The sequence below is a fragment of the Carcharhinus amblyrhynchos genome, unplaced genomic scaffold (assembly GCF_965287045.1).
Source record: "Carcharhinus amblyrhynchos unplaced genomic scaffold, sCarAmb.v2.hapA scaffold_561, whole genome shotgun sequence".
Taxonomy (NCBI): Eukaryota; Metazoa; Chordata; class Chondrichthyes; order Carcharhiniformes; family Carcharhinidae; genus Carcharhinus; species Carcharhinus amblyrhynchos.
In genome coordinates this window covers 94677-114923 of record NW_027650301.1, presented here as the reverse complement: position 1 = coordinate 114923, position 20247 = coordinate 94677, and the positions used below count along the sequence as shown (strand labels likewise).

The 20247-nt window shown below is 50.1% G+C and overlaps 1 protein-coding gene across 1 annotated transcript in view; it reads left to right on the top strand.

Moving 5' to 3' along the window:
* Positions 1 to 1352: 1352 nt before the first annotated feature.
* mapk15 (mitogen-activated protein kinase 15) overlaps positions 1353 to 20247 on the top strand; it is a gene marked incomplete at its 5' end in the record, with an annotated part of 107369 nt that continues 88474 nt past the window's right edge. The window contains 5 exons of the mRNA XM_080184094.1: positions 1353 to 1451; positions 1561 to 1590; positions 9328 to 9418; positions 10561 to 10691; positions 14080 to 14243. Coding sequence (XP_080040220.1) covers positions 1353 to 1451; positions 1561 to 1590; positions 9328 to 9418; positions 10561 to 10691; positions 14080 to 14243 — 515 coding nt within the window. The remainder of the gene's footprint in view (positions 1452 to 1560; positions 1591 to 9327; positions 9419 to 10560; positions 10692 to 14079; positions 14244 to 20247) is intronic.

The window sequence follows — 20247 nt, the reverse complement described above, 5'->3', positions numbered from 1 at the left end:
GGAGTGCCCCAGGGATCTGTTCTAGGACCCTTGCTGTTTGTCATTTTCATAAATGACCTGGATGAGGAAGTGGAGGGATGGGTTGGTAAGTTTGCCGATGATACAAAGGTTGGTGGTGTTGTGGATGGTCTGGAGGGATGTCAGAAGTTGCAGCGTGACAATAGATAGGATGCAAGGCTGGGTGGAGAAGTGGCAGATGGACTTCAACCCGGATAAATGTGTAGTGGTTCATTTTGGCAGGTCAAATGGGATGAAGGAGTACAATATCAAGGGTAAGACTCTTAGCTGTGTGGAAGAGCAGAAGGTTCTTGGGGTCCGTGTTCATAGGACTCTCAAATTGGCTTCGCAGGTGTAGTATGTGGTTAAGAAGGCGTATGGTGTACTAGCCTTCATTAATCGAGGGATTGAGTTTAGGAGTTGGGAGGTAATGCTGCAACTTTATAAGACCCCAGTCAGAACCCACTTGGAGTACTGTGCGCAGTTCTGGTCGCCTCACTACAGGAAGGATGTGGAAGCTATTGAGAGGGGTGCAGAGGAGATTTACAAGGATGTTACCTGGATTGGGTGGCATGCCTTATGAGGAAAGGTTGCAGGAGCTCAGCCTTTTCTCCTTAGAGAGACGAAGGATGAGAGGGGACCTAATAGAGGTTTATAAGATGATGAAAAGTATAGATAGGGTGGATTCTCGGAGGTTTTTCCCAGGGCTGAAATGGTCGCTACGAGAGGACACAGGTTTAAGGTGCTGGGGAGTAGGTACAGAGGAGATGTCAGGGGTAAGTTTTTCCTCTCAGAGGGTGGTGAGTGAGTGGAATCGGCTGCCGTCAGTGGTGGTAGAGGCGAACTCGCTGGGGTCTTTTAAAAGACTTCTGGATGAGTACGTGGGACTTAATAGGATTGGGGGTTATAGGTAAGCCTAGTAGGTAGGGATAAGATCGGCACAACTTGTGGGCTGAAGGGCCTGTTTGTGCTGTAGTTTTTCTATGATTCTAATCTACAGACTCTCACTTGAAATAAATGTACCTGACAATAAGGCATCCAGTTCAAATGGGGCACCAGAGAACAGAGCACCCGAAAACTGGACTGTCTGCTATAAACCTTTATATCCCCAGTCATCTCTGCTCCTGCAGCCCTTTTAAAACTATATATTTAGTTTATATTGCCATCTATTTCCAAGAAAATGTATCATTTCACACGTCGCTGTTGACCTGTGCCTTTGCCCAGTAATCACTTTGAGCAGGCTCTGCTCCATTGTGGGAGAGGTGTAGTTAGAGATGGCCACAGCGGAGATAATGGACACCAAATCTAAATGATAAAATTATCCTAATCTAACAATCTTCAAATGTCATTTTCAGGCTTATGGAATTGTTTGGAAAGCAATCGATCGACAGACTGGAGAAGTGGTGGCTGTGAAGAAAATATTTGATGCATTCAGAAATCGAACAGATGCACAGGTATTGCAGGGGGAATAGGGATATTGGGGCATTAGCCATGCCCTGGAGTTTGGAGTCTGGCTGCTATCTATCCCCTACTCTTGTTCTCACTTTTATTTCTCTTTTTCAGAGGACTTTTCGAGAAATTTTGTTCCTTCAGGTGAGTCCTGTGTATTTTTTTCATATGGCTTCAAATGCAGTAATGGATAACTGGATGGAGGGTGAGGGGGTGGAGGGGGAGGGGCGGAGGGTCCTTAGGCAGAAGAGAGCAGGGCGGAGGGGGGGAGGGAGGGGAGAGAGCAGGGCGGAGGGGGGGGAGGGGAGGGGAGAGCAGGGCGGAGGGGGGAGGGCAGGGGAGAGAGCAGGGCGGAGGGGGGAGGGGAGGGGAGAGAGCAGGGCGGAGGGGGGGAGGGCAGGGGAGAGAGCAGGGCGGAGGGGGGAGGGGAGGGGAGAGAGCAGGCCGGAGGGGGGAGGGGAGGGGAGAGAGCAGGGTGGAGGGGGGGAGGGCAGGGGAGAGAGCAGGGCGGAGGGGGGAGGGGAGGGGAGAGAGCAGGGCGGAGGGGGGAGGGGAGGGGAGAGAGCAGGGCGGAGGGGGGAGGGGAGGGGAGAGAGCAGGACGGAGGGGGGGAGGGGAGGGGAGAGAGCAGGGCGGAGGGGGGAGGGGAGGGGAGAGAGCAGGGCGGAGGGGGGAAGGGGAGGGGAGAGAGCAGGGCGGAGGGGGGAGGGGAGAGAGCAGGGCGGAGGGGGGGAGGGGAGAGAGCAGGGCGGAGGGGGGGAGGGCAGGGGAGAGAGCAGGGCGGAGGGGGGGAGGGGAGGGGAGAGAGCAGGGCGGAGGGGGGAGGGCAGGGAGAGAGCAGGGCGGAGGGGGGGAGGGCAGGGGAGAGAGCAGGGCGGAGGGGGGGAGGGCAGGGGAGAGAGCAGGGCGGAGGGGGGGAGGGCAGGGGAGAGAGCAGGGCGGAGGGGGGAGGGCAGGGGAGAGAGCAGGGCGGAGGGGGGGAGGGGAGAGAGCAGGGCGGGGGGGGGAGGGGAGAGAGCGGGGGGAGGGGAGAGAGCAAGGCGGAGGGGGGGAGGGCAGGGGAGAGAGCAGGGCGGAGGGGGGGAGGGCAGGGGAGAGAGCAGGGCGGAGGGGGGGAGGGCAGGGGAGAGAGCAGGGCGGAGGGGGGGAAGGGAGAGAGCAGGGCGGAGGGGGGGAGGGGAGAGAGCAGGGCGGAGGGGGGGAGGGGAGAGAGCAGGGCGGGGGGGAGGGGAGAGAGCAAGGCGGAGGGGGGGAGGGCAGGGGAGAGAGCGGGGGGGAGGGGGGGAGGGGAGGGGAGAGAGCAGGGCGGAGGGGGGGGAGGGGAGAGAGCAGGGCGGAGGGGGGAGGGGAGAGAGCAGGGCGGGGGGGAGGGGAGAGAGCGGGGGGAGGGGAGAGAGCAAGGCGGAGGGGGGAGGGCAGGGGAGAGAGCAGGGCGGAGGGGGGGAGGGCAGGGGAGAGAGCAGGGCGGAGGGGGGGAGGGGAGGGGAGAGAGCAGGGCGGAGGGGGGGAGGGGAGAGAGCAGGGCGGAGGGGGGGAGGGGAGAGAGCAGGGCGGAGGGGGGGAGGGGAGAGAGCAGGGCGGGGAGGGGGGGAGGGGAGAGAGCAGGGCGGGGGGGGGAGGGGAGAGAGCAGGGCGGAGGGGGGAGGGGAGAGAGCAGGGCGGGGGGGGAGGGGAGAGAGCGGGGGAGGGGAGGGGAGAGAGCGGGGGAGGGGAGGGGAGAGAGTGGGGGGAGGGGGGGAGGGGAGAGAGCAGGGCGGGGGGGAGGGGAGAGAGCAGGGCGGAGGGGGGAGGGCAGGGGAGAGAGCAGGGCGGAGGGGGGGAGGGGAGGGGAGAGAGCAGGGCGGAGGGGGGGAGGGGGCGGGGTGGAGGGGGAGGGAGAAGGGAAAATTTTGGATTGACAGAATCACTTTCAATGGATTGAAACGTCTTTTCACCACCCGCTTACCCTCATCTCCGTCCACCCTCGTCTCCGTCCACCCTCGTCTCCGTCCACCCTCGTTGAAGCCCCTTCTCCACCTACCACCTTTTGCTGAAGCCCCAACAATTGGTCTCCATTTTTCGGTGTTGCACTTCCTGGAATTACATGGCATTCCCTGCATGGACTGCCTGTGTCATAAAATCATTGCTCTGATGGTTTTTGCGAGTGGCTGGATTCTACAGGAAATTTATCCTGAATTTTATTGTGGTAACTGCTCCTCGGAATATTTTGCTGATGGAAAGTGTGAGGTTTACTTGGTATGAATCTTCTCAGACTGCCTTGGAAAGGGTGAAGACCATATTAATAAATTAACTGGTTTGTTTGTTGCAGATTTTGCTGGACTATTTAAACGAACTCTTGACATCAGTGATGTGGGTGTAGGAATAGTGTTCCTGCAGGAGAATGACATGGACAAACTAAGACAGATCCTGTTGGTTATTTCTCCAGGGAATTGAATATGTGTTGTGATGATACTGTACCTTTAAGAAATGTATTTTAGTCATGTTTCTGTGCGGGATGTTTCTAACAGGCCCTTCCGTTTTATTAGAGCCATTCTGTCTACAGACGGCACCCTGCATTGTTACTGCAGCAGCACAATTAATTCCAATTGCTGGAATGCTGGTTTTAATCTGAACGAAAACTATTCTGCTGTTCTTGGTGTTCCACGTGGATTTTGCAGAGTGGGGTTTGATTGGGATTATTTACAGGTATGATCATGTGACAAGGTGAAGTTAGTCTTACACAGAATATTCAAGCTCAGGTGCTGCTTTTGAGTTGAGAGAGAGCAATGTCTCTCTTTTCCTCTCTCTGAAGTCTGGAGCTGCTGAACACAGAGTTTACATAAGAAATAGGAGCAGGAGTAGGCCATCTAGCCCTTCGAGCCTGCCCCGCCATTCAATAAGATCATGGCTGATCTGTCGTGGCTCAGTTCCACTTTCCCGCCCTCTCCCCATAACCCTTAATCCCCTCTCTTATCAAGAACCCATCAACCCGCTTCTTAAAAATATTTAGCGAGGCAGCCTCCACCACTTCAACGGGCAGAGAATTCCAGAGATTCACCACCCTTTGAGTGAAGAAGTTCCTCCTCAACTCCGTTCTAAACCGTCTCCCCTTTATCTTGAGGCTGTGCCCCCTAGTCCTACTGTCTTTTTTGAGCGGGAAGAGTCTCTCCACCTCTATCCTATCCATCCCATTCATCATCTTATACGTCTCAATGAGATCTCCCCTCATTCTTCTAAACTCTAACGAGTACAAGCCTAGTTTATTCAGCCTCTCCTCGTAGCTCAACCCCCTCAACTCCGGTATCAGTCTAGTAAACCTCCTCTGCACTCCCTCCAAGGCCAAAATATCCTTGCGCAGGTGCGGCGCCCAAAACTGCACACAGTACTCCAGCTGCGGCCTCACCAATGCCCTATACAGCTGCAGCAAGACCTCCCTACTTTTATATTCAATCCCCCTCGCTATGAAGGCCAGCATCCCATTCGCCTTCCTGACCACCTGCTGCACCTGCAAGCTGGGTTTTTGCGACTCATGCACAAGGACCCCGAGGTCCCTCTGCACCGTCGCCTGCTGCAGTTTTTCGCCACGTAAGTAATAGTCCTTCCTACCATTCTTCCTACCAAAGTGGACCACCTCACACTTGCCAACATTAAATTCCATTTGCCATTTCCTGGCCCATTCGCCCAGCCTATCTAGATCCTTCTGCAGACTCTCCACACCCTCCACACAATTTGCCTTTCCCCCAATCTTGGTGTCATCAGCAAATTTCGACACCCTACACTTGGTTACCTCCTCCAGATCATCTATATAAATGGTAAATAGCTGAGGCCCCAGCACCGACCCCTGGGGCACCCCACTAGTCACCAACCGCCAATCCGAATAGCACCCATTGACCCCCACTCTCTGCCTCCTATTTGACAACCAATCCTCTATCCACGCTAACACCCTACCCCCAACTCCATGTCCCCTGACCTTCTGCAATAACCTCTTGTGAGGTACCTTGTCAAACGCCTTCTGAAAATCTAGAAAGACCACATCCACCGGCTCTCCTCTATCCACTGCCCTAGACACATCCTCATAGAACTCCAGTAAATTTGTCAGACACGACTTCCCTTTAATGAAACCGTGTTGCGTCTGCTCTATCAAGCAATTCCCTTCAAGATGCCTCGCAATTTCCTCCTTAATGACGGATTCTAACATTTTACCTACAACAGACGTTAAACTAACCGGCCTATAATTCCCCGCCTTTTGCCTGGCACCCTTCTTAAACAACGGCGTAACATTAGCCGTTTTCCAATCTTCCGGCACTTCCCCGGAATATAGCGACGTCTGGAAAATAACCATCAAGGCATCCACTATCACCTCCGCCATTTCTTTCAGAACCCTCGGATGCATTCCATCCGGTCCTGGGGACTTGTCCACAATCAGCCCCTCCAGTCTGTCGAGCACCACCTCTCTAGTAACAGTAATGTCATTAAGACCCTCCAGTCCTACCACCTTTCCATCGCTAACACCCGGCAAATTATTCACGTCCTCCTCCGTGAAGACAGAAACAAAAACGTTATTCAAGACCTTAGCCATATCCCCATCCCCTACCACTAGGTCCCCTTTCTCATCCTCTAGGTCCCCTTTCTCATCCTCAGAGAGTTTACCTCTCTGAAGTTTTGCTGTTTTGAGGATCTATCCTTTTCTGGAAACTGCTGTCTGGATCCCTGTCCAGGAGTGTTAAAAGGTGTTGTTTTTGTGCTAACTAATTCTGAAGAATTCTGTCCATGGGGGATTATAGAATCATTCAGTGCAGAAGAGGCCCTTTGGCCCATTGAGTCTGCATCAATATGCGAGAAACACCTGAACTGCCACCTAATCCCATTTGCCAGCATTTGGCCCATAGCCCTGAATATTTTGCTCATCCAGATACTTGTTAAAGGATGTGAGGCAACTCACCTCCACCAGCCTCCCAGGCAGCGCATTCCAGACCGTCATCACTCGGAGTAAAAGTTTTTCTTCGCACCTCTCCCAACCTCCTGCCCCTCACCTTGAGCCTGTGTCCCCTCGTGACTGACCCTTCAACGAACGGGAAACAGCTGCTCCTTATCCACTTTGTCCATGTCTCTCGTAATCTTGTACATGTCGTTCAGGCCGCCCCTCAGTCTTCCCTGATCCAACGAAAATAACCCAAAACTATACAACCTCTCTTCATAGAACTTTATAGCAGAGCATTTAGAAAGCAGTGACAGGATCAGACAGAGTCAGCATGGATTGATGAAGGGGAAATCACGCTTGATAAATCTGTTGGAATTCGTTGAAGATGTAACTAGTTGAGTTGACAAGAGGGAGCCAGTCGATGTGGCCTATTTGCTCTTGCAGAAAGTGTTTGACAAAGTCCTGCACAAGAGATTATCGTGCAAGATTAAAGCACATGGGATTGGAGGAAGTGTATTGAGATGGATAGAAAACTGATTGGCAGAGAGGAAACAAAGAATTAATGGGTGCTTTCCAAATTGGCCAGCAGTAACTAGCGGGGTACCACAGGGACCGGTGCTGGGACCCCAGCTATTCACAATATATATTAATGACTTGGATGAGGAATCAAAATGTAACATCTCAAAGTTTGCGGATGATACCAAACTGGGTGGGAGAGTGAACTGTGACGAGGATACAGAGATCCTTCAGAATGATCTGGGCAGGTTGGGTGTGTGGGCTAATCAATGGCAGATGCAGTATAATTTGGATAAATGTGAGATTATTCACTTTGGAAGCAGAAACAAGAAGGCAGATTACTACCTGAATGGCTGTAATGGGAGAGGGGAGTGTGCAGAGGGACCTGGGTGTCCTTGTGCACCAGTCACTGAAGGTAAGCGTGCAGGTACAGCAGGCGGTAAAGAGGCAAGTGGTATGTTGGCCTTCATTACGAGAGGTTTTGAGTACAGGAGCAGGGATGTGTTGTTACAATTATACCGGGCCTTGGTGAGGCCACACCTAGAGTATTGTGTGCAGTTTTGGTCTCCTTTTCTGAGGAAGGATGTTCTTGCTCTCGAGGGAGTGCAGTGAAGGTTTACCAGGCTGATTCCGGGGATGGTGGGACTGATGTATGAGGAGAGATTGACTAGGTTAGGATTGTTTTAACTGGAGTTCAGACGAACGAGGGGGCATCTCATAGAGACTTATAAAATTCTAACAGGATTAGACAGGGTAGATGCAGGGAGGAGATTCCCGATGGTGGGGGAGTCCAGAACCAGGGGTCACGGTCTGAGGATTCAGGGTAAACCATTTAGGACAGAGGTGAGGAGACATTTCTTCACCCAGAGAGTGGTGAGCCTGTGGAATTCATTCCCACAGGAAGTAGTTGATGCCAAAACATTGAATGTACTCAAGGGGCAGCTGGATATAGCACTTGGGGTGAATGGGATCAAAGGTTATGGGGAGAAAGCAGGATTAGGCTATTGAATTGGATGATCAGCTATGATCATAATGAATGGTGGAGCAGGCTCGAAGGGCTGAATGGCCTCCTCCTGCTCCGATCTTCTATGTTTCTATGTTTCATAACTTAAATGTTCCATCCCGGGCAAGATCCTGATGAATCTACTCTGCACCAACTCCAATGCAATCACATCCTTCCTATAATGATAATTTGATTTATTATTGTCACACATATTAACATACAATGAAAAATATTATTTCTTGCGCACTATACAGACAAAGGAAGAAAAGAAGGAAAAGAGAGAGTGCAGAATGTAGTGTTACAGTGATAGCTCGGGTGTAGAGAATGATAAACTTAATGCAAGGTAAGTCCATTCAAAAGCCTGACAGCAGCAGGGAAGAAGCTGTTTTTGAGTTGGTTGTTCATCTTCCTGAACTTGTAAAGTTTATATTTTCTTTGTCCCCATGGCATCTTGTGGCTTTATACCATGTTCATGCATCGTGAATCTCAACCTTCATCCACTTTTAACAACATTTTATTGGTCCCTAACCAGATCCAAATCGCCCTGCCCCTCCCCCCAACATGTCCCAGGGTTTCAGGGTTTGGATAAGGATTGCATCACCTGCTGATGACACCAAGATTGGTGGAGTAGTGGATGAGCTGGAGGGCTCTTGCAGGCTGCAAAGAGACATTGATAGGATGCAGAGCTGGGCCGAAAAGTGGGAGTTGGAGTTTAACCCTGATAAGTGTGAGGTGATTCATTTTGGTAGGACAAACATGAATGCAGATTACAGGGTCAACGGCAGGGTTCTGAGGAATGTGGAGGAACAGAGAGATAGAACATAGAACACTACACCACAAACAGGCCCTTTGGCCCACAAGTTGTGCCGATCATATCCATACCTACCAGGCCATAGAACTATCTGTAACTCCCAATCCCATTAAATTAATTTGCTCGGGTGGATGTACCTGTTACTAGGGGAGGTAACTATAAGGTTCATGGTGGGAGATATAGGAGGGATGTCCGAGGTAGATTCTTTACTCACACAGTGGTTGGGGTGTGGAATACACTGCCTGCTGTGATAGTGGAGTCGGACACTTTCGGAACTTTCAGGTGGTTATTGGATAGGCAGATGGAGCTCACCAGAATGATAGGGAGTGGGATAGCTTGATCTTGGGTTTGGACATAGCTCGGCAGAATATTGAGGGCCGAAGGGCCTGTGCTGTGCTGTACTGTTCTATGTTTCTATGCTACAACTCCCACCCTTTGAATCTGCTTTCACCATTTGTTTTTTTCAGTTGATTCTTTGTTTAATTCTAATTTCGACGTGCTTTTCTTCAGTTCCCTCATCCGTCTAGAATCTGGGCGTGGGGCCCTTCCTCTGAGCAAACCATGTTCTTATAGGGTCTTTGCTGAGTTTCTGTTTGGGATGTGCAATCTCTCAGTGCCTGCTCTGTACTAAACTCTGCTTTTACCTCCTAGGAATTTGGACACCATCCTAATGTCATCAAACTGCTCAATGTGATCCGAGCAGCAAATGACAAGGATATTTACTTGGTCTTTGAGTACATGGGTAAGAGACAGTACCAGAGACTGTGTTGAAAAGTGGGTCAGAGATAACCAAGAATGGGAGCATTTGGAATCAGGATCAGAGACTGGGAAAGAGTGGGGATTGGAACCAGGATATGGGACTGGGAAAATTTGAGATTCAACAAAGATCAGGAATAATAAAAGAAGGAATTGGGTCAGGATCTCAGAAAACGTAGGATTTGAGCAAGGATCTGGAAGTGGGAAAATGTGGAATTGGAGCCCAGATTTTGTGGAGTGGGTGATAACAGATCGGATTGGAGGGGATGGGCAGTGTGTGTGGGTGCGGGGGGGAGTGTGTGTGTGTGTGGGGTGGGGGGAAGTAAGTGTGTGAGTGTGTCTGTGTGTGAGTGCGTGGGGTGGGGGGAAGTGTGCGTGGGGTGGGGGGAAGTGTGCGTGGGGTGGGGGGAAGTGTGCGTGGGGTGGGGGGAAGTGTGTGTGGGGGCGGGTTGGGGGATGTGTGTGTGTGGGGGCGGGTTGGGGGATGTGTGTGTGTGTGTGTGTGGGGGGGGGGCGGGTTGGGGGATGTGTGTGTGTGTGTGTGGGGGGGGCGGGTTGGGGGATGTGTGTGTGTGTGGGGGGGCGGGTTGGGGGATGTGTGTGTGTGTGTGGGGGGGGGCGGGTTGGGGGATGTGTGTGTGGGGGGGGCGGGTTGGGGGATGTGTGTGTGTGTGGGGGGGCTGGTTGGGGGATGTGTGTGTGTGTGTGGGGGGGGCGGGTTGGGGGATGTGTGTGTGTGTGTGGGGGGGGCGGGTTGGGGGATGTGTGTGTGTGTGTGGGGGGGGGGGGCGGGTTGGGGGATGTGTGTGTGTGTGTGGGGGGGGCGGGTTGGGGGATGTGTGTGTGTGTGTGTGTGTGTGTGGGGGGGGGGGCGGGTTGGGGGATGTGTGTGTGTGTGTGTGTGTGGGGGGGGGGGCGGGTTGGGGGATGTGTGTGTGTGTGTGTGTGGGGGGGGGGCGGGTTGGGGGGTGTGTGTGTGGGGGGTTGGTGGGGTGTGTGTGTTGGGGGGTTGGTTTGGGGGGTGTGTCTGTGTTGGGGGTGTGTGTGTCTCAGGTTAGGGATTTTACACACTGGGTGGAGGGTTTGTATCCGAGTGCTTGGTGACTCTCTCTATGTGGCGTTTTGCAGAGACTGATTTGCACGCAGTGATAAAGAAGGGGAACCTACTGAAGGACATTCACATCCGTTACATCCTCTACCAGCTTTTGAAAGCCACCAAATTTATCCATTCGGGTAATGTTATCCATCGGGATCAAAAGGTAGGAGTGTATAACTCCCAGCAGACAGCGTCATTCCCTCTTCTGTCACTGTGTGCAATACTAGCAATGGGCCTCTCCACATCACCTTCCCCTCTTCAATCGTGGGACATGGGCGTCGCTGGCTAACCAGCAGTTATTCCCCATCCCTTGTTGCCCAAGGGCAGTTAAGAGTCAAACACATTGCCATGGCTCTAGTGTCACATGTAGGCCAGATCAGGTAAGGCAGATTTCCTTCCCTAAAGAACATTGAGCAGCATAGTGGCAGCGTGGTTAACACTGCTGCCTCACAATGCCAGAAACCCGCGTTCAATTCCAGCCTCGGGTCACTGTCTGTGTGGAGTCTGCACGTTCTCCGAGTGTCTGCATGGGTTTCCTCCGGGTGCTCCGGTTTCCTCCCACACTCCAAAGATGTGCGGGTTAGGTGGATTGGCCAAGATAAATTGCCCATTAGCGTCCCAAGATGGACAGGTTAGGGAGATGAGTGGAGTAAATACTTGGTTACAAGGATAGGGCCTGGGTGGGATTGTTGTCAATGAGGACTAGATGGGCTGAATGGCCTCCTCCTGGTCAGAATTGTATGATTCTATGAGTCTGTATTCTCAGTGTGACCCTGCGCATTAACCTATGGCCAGCATGGATGTTGAACTTGTGTTCCAGCCATGTGAACAGTGGGAGCTTCACAGTGCAAGCTCGTGCACCTGACGCTCCAGCCGTCTCTACCCCTGGATGCTTTGCTTCATCCAAGAGAAACCCAAGAACTGCAGGAGAGTGGAAATATGCTGTGGTATCGGCCTGCTGAATTGGTGTTTAGATAAACAGGAACCCTCCATTCAGCCCCTCAAAGCTTTTCCACCTCACTATCATTGTGACAGAGTACCAATTGAATAGTGGGACTGAGAGAAATAGCTTAGCATTTGTGATATTGGATCAGTAATACAAAAACTGAGTATAATGATTCAGAGACATGAGTTCAAATCCCAGCATGACGGCTGCAGGAGTTTAAATTCACTTAACCAAAGAAAAGCTGGAGTTGAAGCTAACCTCAATCAAGGTGAAGCTGAAACTACCAAATTATCAGGGGTGGCATGATGGCACAGAGGTTAGCACTGCTGCCTCACAGCGCCAGGGACCCACAATGGCACAGAGGTTAGCACTGCTGCCTCACAGCACCAGGGGATGGCACAGAGGTTAGCACTGCTGCCTCACAGTGCCAGGGACCCACAATGGCACAATGGTTAGCACTGCTGCCTCACAGTGCTAGGGACCCACGATGGCACAATGGTTAGCACTGCTGCCTCACAGTGCTAGGGACCCACGATGGCACAGAGGTTAGCACTGCTGCCTCACAGCGCCAGGGACCCACAATGGCACAATGGTTAGCACTGCTGCCTCACAGTGCTAGGGACCCACGATGGCACAGAGGTTAGCACTGCTGCCTCACAGTGCTAGGGACCCACGATAGCACAGAGGTTAGCACTGCTGCCTCACAGTGCTAGGGACCCATGATGGCACAGAGGTTAGCACTGCTGCCTCACAGTGCTAGGGACCCACGATGGCACAGAGGTTAGCACTGCTGCCTCACAGTGCTAGGGACCCACGATGGCACAGAGGTTAGCACTTCTGTCTCATAGCACCAGGGATCCACAATGGCACAGAGGTTGCACTGCAGACTCACAGCGCCAGGAATCTGGATTTGATTTCCAGTGGCATGGTGGCACAGAGGTTAGCATTGCTGCCTCACAGCGCTAGGAATCAGGATTTGATTCCCAGTGGCACAGTGGTTAGTACTGCTGCCTCACAGCGCCAGGGACCCGCAATGGCACAGTGGTTAACACTGCTGCCACACAACGCTAGGGACCCGGGTTCAATTCCCAGCGGCACGGTGGCACAGTGGTTAGCACTGTTGCCTTGCAGCATCAGGGGCTCAGGTTCAATTCCCATCTTGGGTCACTGTCTGTGTGGAGTTTGCACAGTCTCCCTGTGTCTGCGTGGGTTTTCTCTGGGTGCTCTGGTTTCCTCCCACAATCTGAAAGATGTACTGGTTAGGTACATTGACCTGAACAAGAGTGTGGTGACTAGGGAAATTTCACAGTAACTTCATTACAGTGTTAATGTAAGCCTTACTTGTGACTAATAAATAAGCTTGACTTCACTTTTATCACACAAACCCATCTGGTTCACTGGCATCCTCCATGATCCTCCTTGTTGATCTGGTCTACATGTGATTTCAGATCCACAACCATGTTAACTCTTAATTGAATGGACTAACAATCACTTGGTTATACTAAAGAAGGAATAGGTAATAAATGCAGGCCTTGCCAGCACTCCCATGTCCTGTAACTCAATCATTTTAAAATAGAGGTTATTTAGAACATAAGAACATAAGAAATAGGAGCAGGAGTAGGCCATCTAGCCCCTCGAGCCTGCCCCGCCATTCAATAAGATCATGGCTGATCTGTTGTGGCTCAGTTCCACATTCCCGCCCTCTCCCCATAACCCTTAATCCCCTCTCTTATCAAAAACCCATCAACCCGCGTCTTAAAAATATTTAGCGAGGCAGCCTCCACCACTTCAACGGGCAGAGAATTCCAGAGATTCACCACCCTTTGAGTGAAGAAGTTCCTCCTCAACTCCGTTCTAAACCGCCCCCCCCTTTATCCTGAGGCTGTGCCCTCTAGTCCTACTGTCCTTTCTGAGTGGGAAGAGCCTCTCCACCTCTATCCTATCCATCCCATTCAACATCTTATACGTCTCAATGAGATCTCCCCTCATTCTTCTAAACTCTAACGAGTACAAGCCTAGTTTATTCAGCCTCTCCTCATAGCTCAATCCCCTCAACTCCGGAATCAGCCTAGTAAACCTCCTCTGCACTCCCTCCAGGGCCAAAATATCCTTGTGTAAGTGTGGCGACCAAAACTGCACACAGTACTCCAGCTGCAGCCTCACCAGTGCCCTATAGAGCTGCAGCCTTTTAGTCTTTTGAGCCTGCTTCAGCATCCAGTCACACCGTAACTGATCTGTATCTTAGCTTTATAATCCTTAATTTCCTTGCCTGGTGGTAGTCTATCATTCTCAGCTTTGAAATATTCATTGTTTGCCCCGCAGCCTGATCAGCTGGAGTGAAGTGTTCTGGATTAGTACTCCTCTTTGCTTCCTGACATCACATCTGAACAAGCTTCTTCTGGACCCTTCTTCCCAGAGGGAATTGTTTATATTGACCCAATCAAATTCTTTAGTTATCTTAAACAGCGCAATCAGATCAGCCATTAATTTTCTAAATTCAAAGGAATACTGACAGTGTATATTTATTTCCATGTACAGATTATTGAGGCTGTCACACTGAACCCTTTTCTGACATCCTTACTCTAGCTTTGTTTTCATTCTCCAGCCTTCCAACATCCTCTTGGATGCAGACTGTTTTGTCAAACTCTGTGACTTTGGCCTGGCTCGCTGCATTAATCAGATCCAAGAGGAGCAGGGGAATGCAGCATTAACAGAGTACGTGGCTACCCGCTGGTACCGAGCACCAGAAATCCTCCTCGCATCTCCCAGGTCAGAAGCTGTTTCAAAGTTTAAAGTGTAAAAGTTCAAAAAAAGTTTGAAATTCAAAGTTTAAAGGGGCTACACAGTGGTGAACACTGCTGCTTCAAACACCAGAGACCTGGGTTCAATTCCTGGCTTGGGTCACTTTCTGTGTGAAGTTTGCATGTTCTCCCTGTGTTTGTGTGGGTTTTCTCCGGCTGCTACCATAGTCTGAAAGACATGCTGGTTAGGTGCATTGACCATGTTAAATTTTCCCTCAGTGTACCGAACAGGTGCCAGACTGTGGTGACGAGGGGAATTTCACAATAACTTCATTGCAATAAACTATAAATTTTTTAAACTTATATTAACACTACAATGAAGTTACAGTGACAATCTCCTAGACTCCACATTCTGGCACTTCTTCGGGTACGCTGAGGGAGAATTTAGAATGGCCAACACACCCTAACCAGCACGCATTTCAGACTGTGGGAGGAACCGGGGCACCCAGAGGAAACCCACACAAACACTTGAAGAACATGTAAATTCCATGCAGTGAGTCGCCCCCAGGCCGGAATTGAACCCAGGTCCCTGGCGCTGTGAGGTAGCAGTACTCTTATTGGGACTTTGTCGAAAGCCTTCTGAAAGTCCAAACAAACCTCATTCACTGTCTCCCACTCATCAGATCTACATAGTTACATAGTCATAGAGCAATGATGCATGGAAACAGACCCTTCGGCCCACTGATCCATGCTGACCATGGCACCCTCCCAGCTGGTCCCAATTGCCTGCGTTTGGCCCATATCCCTCAAATCCTTTCCCATCCATGTACTAATCCAAATGCTTTTTAAATGTGGCTATTGAACTAGCCTCAACCACTTTCTCTGGCAGCTTATTCTATGCTGCTCCCTATAACTCAGGCCCACTAATCTTGGCAACATCCTGGTAGATCTTCTCTGCACTCTTTCCACTTTATCAATGTTTTTCCTATAACAGGGTGACCAGAACTGTACACAATACTCCAAGTGTGGCGTCACCAATGAAACATACAACTGTAACATAACATTCTCGAACAATTCCAGTAGATTTGTCAAGCATGATTTCCCTTTCACAAATCCATGCTGACTGTCCAATACTCTTTCCAAAATATTTTGCTATAAAATCTTTGACGTGGATTTGAAAAATTTCTCCACCATCAACATTAGGCTCACTGGCCTATAATTCCTTATTTTCTCTCTACCTCCCTTTTTACATAGTGGGGTTAGAACATAGAAAAACTACAGCACAAACAGACCCTTCAGCCCATAAGTTGCGCTGATGATATCCCTACCTACGAGACTTACCTGTAACCCTCAATCCTATTAAATCCCAGGTACTCATCCAGAAGTCTCTTAAAAGACCCTATCGAATTTGCCTCTACCACTGCGGACGGCAGCCGATTCCACTCACCCACCACCCTCTGAGTGAAAAACTTACCCCTGACATCTCCACTATACCTACTCCCCAGCACCTTAAACCTGTGTCCTCTTGTAGCGACCATTTCAGCCCTGGGAAAAAGCCTCTGAGAATCCCTCCGATGTATACCTCTCAACATCTTATAAACCTCTATCAGGTCCCCTCTCATCCTTAGTCTCTCCAAGAGAAAAGACCGAGCTCTCTCAACCTGTCCTCATAAGGCATGCCACCCAATCCAGGCAACATCCTTGTAAGTCTAAACACTAGCTACCCTCTGTGATGTTGAGACGAACAATAAATCATGAGGTCAGTGGTAGTAAACTAACTGGAACAGTTAGTGCCGATGACACAAAGATTGGCTGGGTGGCTAACAGTGAGGTTGAGTGTCTTGGGTTACAGGAGGATATAGACAAGATGGTCTAATGGGCCGATAAGTGGCAGATGGAATTTAACCCTGAGAAGTGTGAGGTGATGCACTTTGCAAGGACTAATTTGGCAAGAAAGTATTCAGTGAATGGTAGGACACTAGGAAGTTCTGTGGAACAAAGGGACCTTGGAGTGTTTGTCCATAGATCTCTGAAGATGGAAAAGCATATTAGTAAGGTGGTGAAAGAGGCACATGGGGCACTTGCCTTTATCAATTGGGGTATAGATTATAAAAGCAGGGAAGTCGTGATGGAGTTGTATAGAACTTTGTTGAGGCTACAGCTGGAATACTGTGCGCAGTTCTGGTTGCCTCATTATAGGAAAGACGTGAACGCATTGCAGGGAGTGCAGAGGAAATTCACCAGGATGCTGCCTGGGATGGAACATTTAAGTTATAAGAACATAAGAACTAGGAGCAGGAGTAGGCCATCTGGCTCCTCGAGCCTGCTTCGCCATTCAGTAAGATCATGGCTGATCTTTTTACTTTTGTGGATTCATCTCCCCTTACCCGCTTGCTCACCATAACCCTTAATTCCTTTCCTGTTCAAAAATTTATTTACCCTTGCCTTAAAACTCTCTTATGAAGAGAGGTTGCGTAGGCTTGGGTGGTTTTCTCTGGAGAAGAGAAGACTGAGGGGTGACCTTGATTGAGGTGCTCAAGATTATGAGGGGCATGGACAGAGTGGATAGGGAGCGGCTGTTCCCCTTAGGTGAAGGGTCAGTTACGAGGGGACACAGGTTAAAAGTGAGGGGTGGGAGGGTTAGGGGGATTTGAGGAAAAGTTTTTTTACCCAGGGAGTGGTGACGGTCTGGAATACGCTGCCTGGGAGGGTGGGGGAGGCGGGATGCCTCACATCCTTTAAAACGTACCTGGATGAATACTTGGCGCGCCAAAACATTCAAGGCTATGGGCCAAGTGCTGGCAAGTGGGATTAGGTGGGCAGGTCAAGGCATTTCATGCGTCGGTGCTGATTCGATGGGCCGAAGAGCCTCTTCCGCACTGCAGGATTCTGTGATTTTGTGAATGTGTGAAATGTAGTTGAGGCCAAAATATTGTCTGCCTTCAAGAAGAAATTAGTTGTAGTTCTAGGGGCTAAAGGAATCAAGGGATATGGGAGGAAGGGGGGGGTCAGATTATTAGAAACGTAGAAAAACAACAGCACAAACAGGCCCTTCGGCCCACAAGTTGTGCTGATGATATCCCTACCTGCTAGGCTTACCTATAACCCTCAATCCCATTAAATTCCATGTACTCATCCAGAAGTCTCTTAAAAGACCCCAGCAAGTTCGCCTCCACCACCACCGATGGCAGCCGATTCCACTCACCCACCACCCTCTGAGTGAAAAACTTCCCCCTGACATCTCCTCTGTACTTGCTTCCCAGCACCTTAAATCTGTGTCCTCTTGTAGCGACCATTTCAGCCCTGGGAAAAAGCCTCTGAGAATCCACCCTATCTATTCCTCTCAACATCTTATAAACCTCTATCAGGTGGCCTCTCAACCTTCGTCTCTCCAAGGAGAAAAGACCGAGCTCCCTCAACCTAGCTTCATAAGGCATGCCTCCCAATCCAGGCAACATCCATGTAAATCTCCTCTGCACCATTTCAATAGCTTCCACGTCCTTCCTGTGGTGAGGCAACCAGAACTGAGCACAGTATTCCAAGTGGAGTCTGACAAGGGTCTTATAAAGTTGCAGCATTACCTCCTGACTCCTAAACTCAATCCCTCAATTAATGAAGGCCAGTACACCATACGCCTTCTTGACCACATCCTCGACCTGCGAGGCCAATTTAAGAGTCCGATGGACCTGGACCCCAAGGTCCTTCTGATCTTCCACACTGCTAAGAGTCCTACCCTTGATATTATACTCCTTCATCCCATTTGACCTGCCAAAATGGACCACTACACATTTATCCGGGTTGAAGTCCATCTGCCACTTCTCCTCCCAGCCTTGCATCCTATCTATGTCTCGCTGCAATTTCTGACATCGCTCCACACTATCCACAACACCACCAACCTTCGTGTCATCAGCAAACCCATCCCTCCACTTCCTCATCCAGGTCATTTATGAAAATGACAAACAGCAAGGGTCTTAGAACAGATCCCTGGGGCACTTCACTGGTGACTGACCTCCATGCAGAAAAAGACCCATCCACAACCACTCTCTGCCTTCTGCAGGCAAGCCAGTTCTGGATCCACAAGGAACAGCCCCTTGGATCCCATGCCCTCTCACTTTCTCAAGAAGTCTTGCATGGGGGACCTTATCAAACGCCTTGCTGAAGTCCATATAAACCACATCCATTGCTTTTCCTTTGTCAATGTGTTTAGTCACATTTTCAAAGAACTCAACCAGGCTCGTAAGGCACGATCTGCCCTTAACAAAGCCGTGCTGACTACTTTTGATCATACTAAACTTCTGTAAATGTTCGTAAATCCCGTCCCTCAGGATCCTCTCCATCAGCTTATCAACCACTGAGGTTAGACTCACCGGTCAGTAATTTCCTGGGCTATCCCTGTTCCCTTTCTTGAAAATAGGAACCACATCCGCAATCCTCTGGAACCTCTCCCATCTCCATCGACGATGCAAAGATCATCGCCAGAGACTCTGCAATCTCTTCTCTCACCTCCCACAGTAACCTGGGGTACATCCCATCCGGTCCCGATGACTTATCTATCTTGATGCTATTCAAAATTTCCAACACATCCTCTTTCTTAATATCCACATGCTCAATCTTTTCAGTCTGCCGCAAACCTGCAGTACAACCACCCAGATCACTTCCCACTGTGAATACTGAAGTAAAGTATTCATTAAGCACCTCTCTATTTCTACCGGTTCTGTAAAACTTTTCCACCTTCACATTTTATAGGTCCTATTCCTTCACATCTCATCCTTTTACTCTTCAAACTGAATTTGATAATCAGCCATGATTGCAATGAATGGAGCCGGTTTGAGGGGCCGAATGGCCTACTCCTATTTTCTACGTTTCTATGCCAGGCTGCCTGGTTTCCAGTCTGTGTACACACATATTTAGTTAAGGATATGGTTTGACCTTTGACCATGCGAGACGTTACCTGGTAAGATTAGACCAATAAAGGGAGTGAGCGCTCAGGCAGAAATCAAAGCAGTTTAAACATTAAAGAAAGTGATGAGAGCAAAGTCCAGATGGTGTTAATGACAGTCACAAATAGAAGGAAACAGCTGATTAAAGGCCACGAGAAATGATTAAAGAGAAAAACATCAGGTGTAAGGACAGAGTTTCTGAGGTAGTGATAAAATAGCAGGATGTAAAATCGCAGAGGTCAGAAAGCTGGTTGCCAAATCAAACGGCAGAAATTCTTATAGAAACATAGAACAGTACAGCACAGTATAGGCCCTTCGGCCCTTGATGTTGTGCTGAGCAATGTCTGAAGCCAAAATCAAGCTATCCCACTCCCTATCATTCTGGTGTACTCCATGTGCCTATCCAATAACCGCTTGAAAGATCCTAAAGTGTCCGACTCCACTATCACAGCGGTCAGTGCATTCCACACCCCAGCCACTCTCTGAGTGAAGAATCTACCTCGGACATCCCTCCTATATCTCCCACCATGAACCTTATAGTTATGCCCCCTAGTAACAGCTGCGTCCACCCAAGGAAATAGTCTCTGCATGTCCACTCTATCTATCCCCCTCATCATCTGATGAACTTCTATTAAGTCGCCTCTCATCCTCCTCCGCTCTAAAGAGAAAAGCCCCAGCTCCCTCAACCTTTCCCCATAAGACCTACCCTCCAAACCAGGCAGCATCCTGGTAAATCTCCTCTGCACTCTCTCCAATGCTTCCACATCCTCCTTATAGTGAGGTGACCAGAACTGAACACAATATTCCAAATGTGGTCTCACCAAGGTCCTGTATAGTTGCAGCATAACCCCACGGCTCTTAAACTCAAACCCTCTGTTAATAAGCGCTAAACGCTTATCCTCAGGGGAATGTTTTTGAAGATTGGGTGGGGGGGGTGTTGGGTACAGAGCAGCTTATTTCTCAGTGAGGTGAGGCCAGTAAAAGGGGATAATCTTGCAGTTAGCAGAGGCAGGCTGTTCACGGGTAATGTCAGGAAACACTTCTTCACAAAAAACGGTGGGGGGGGGGGAGAATCTGGGAATTATTCTTCTA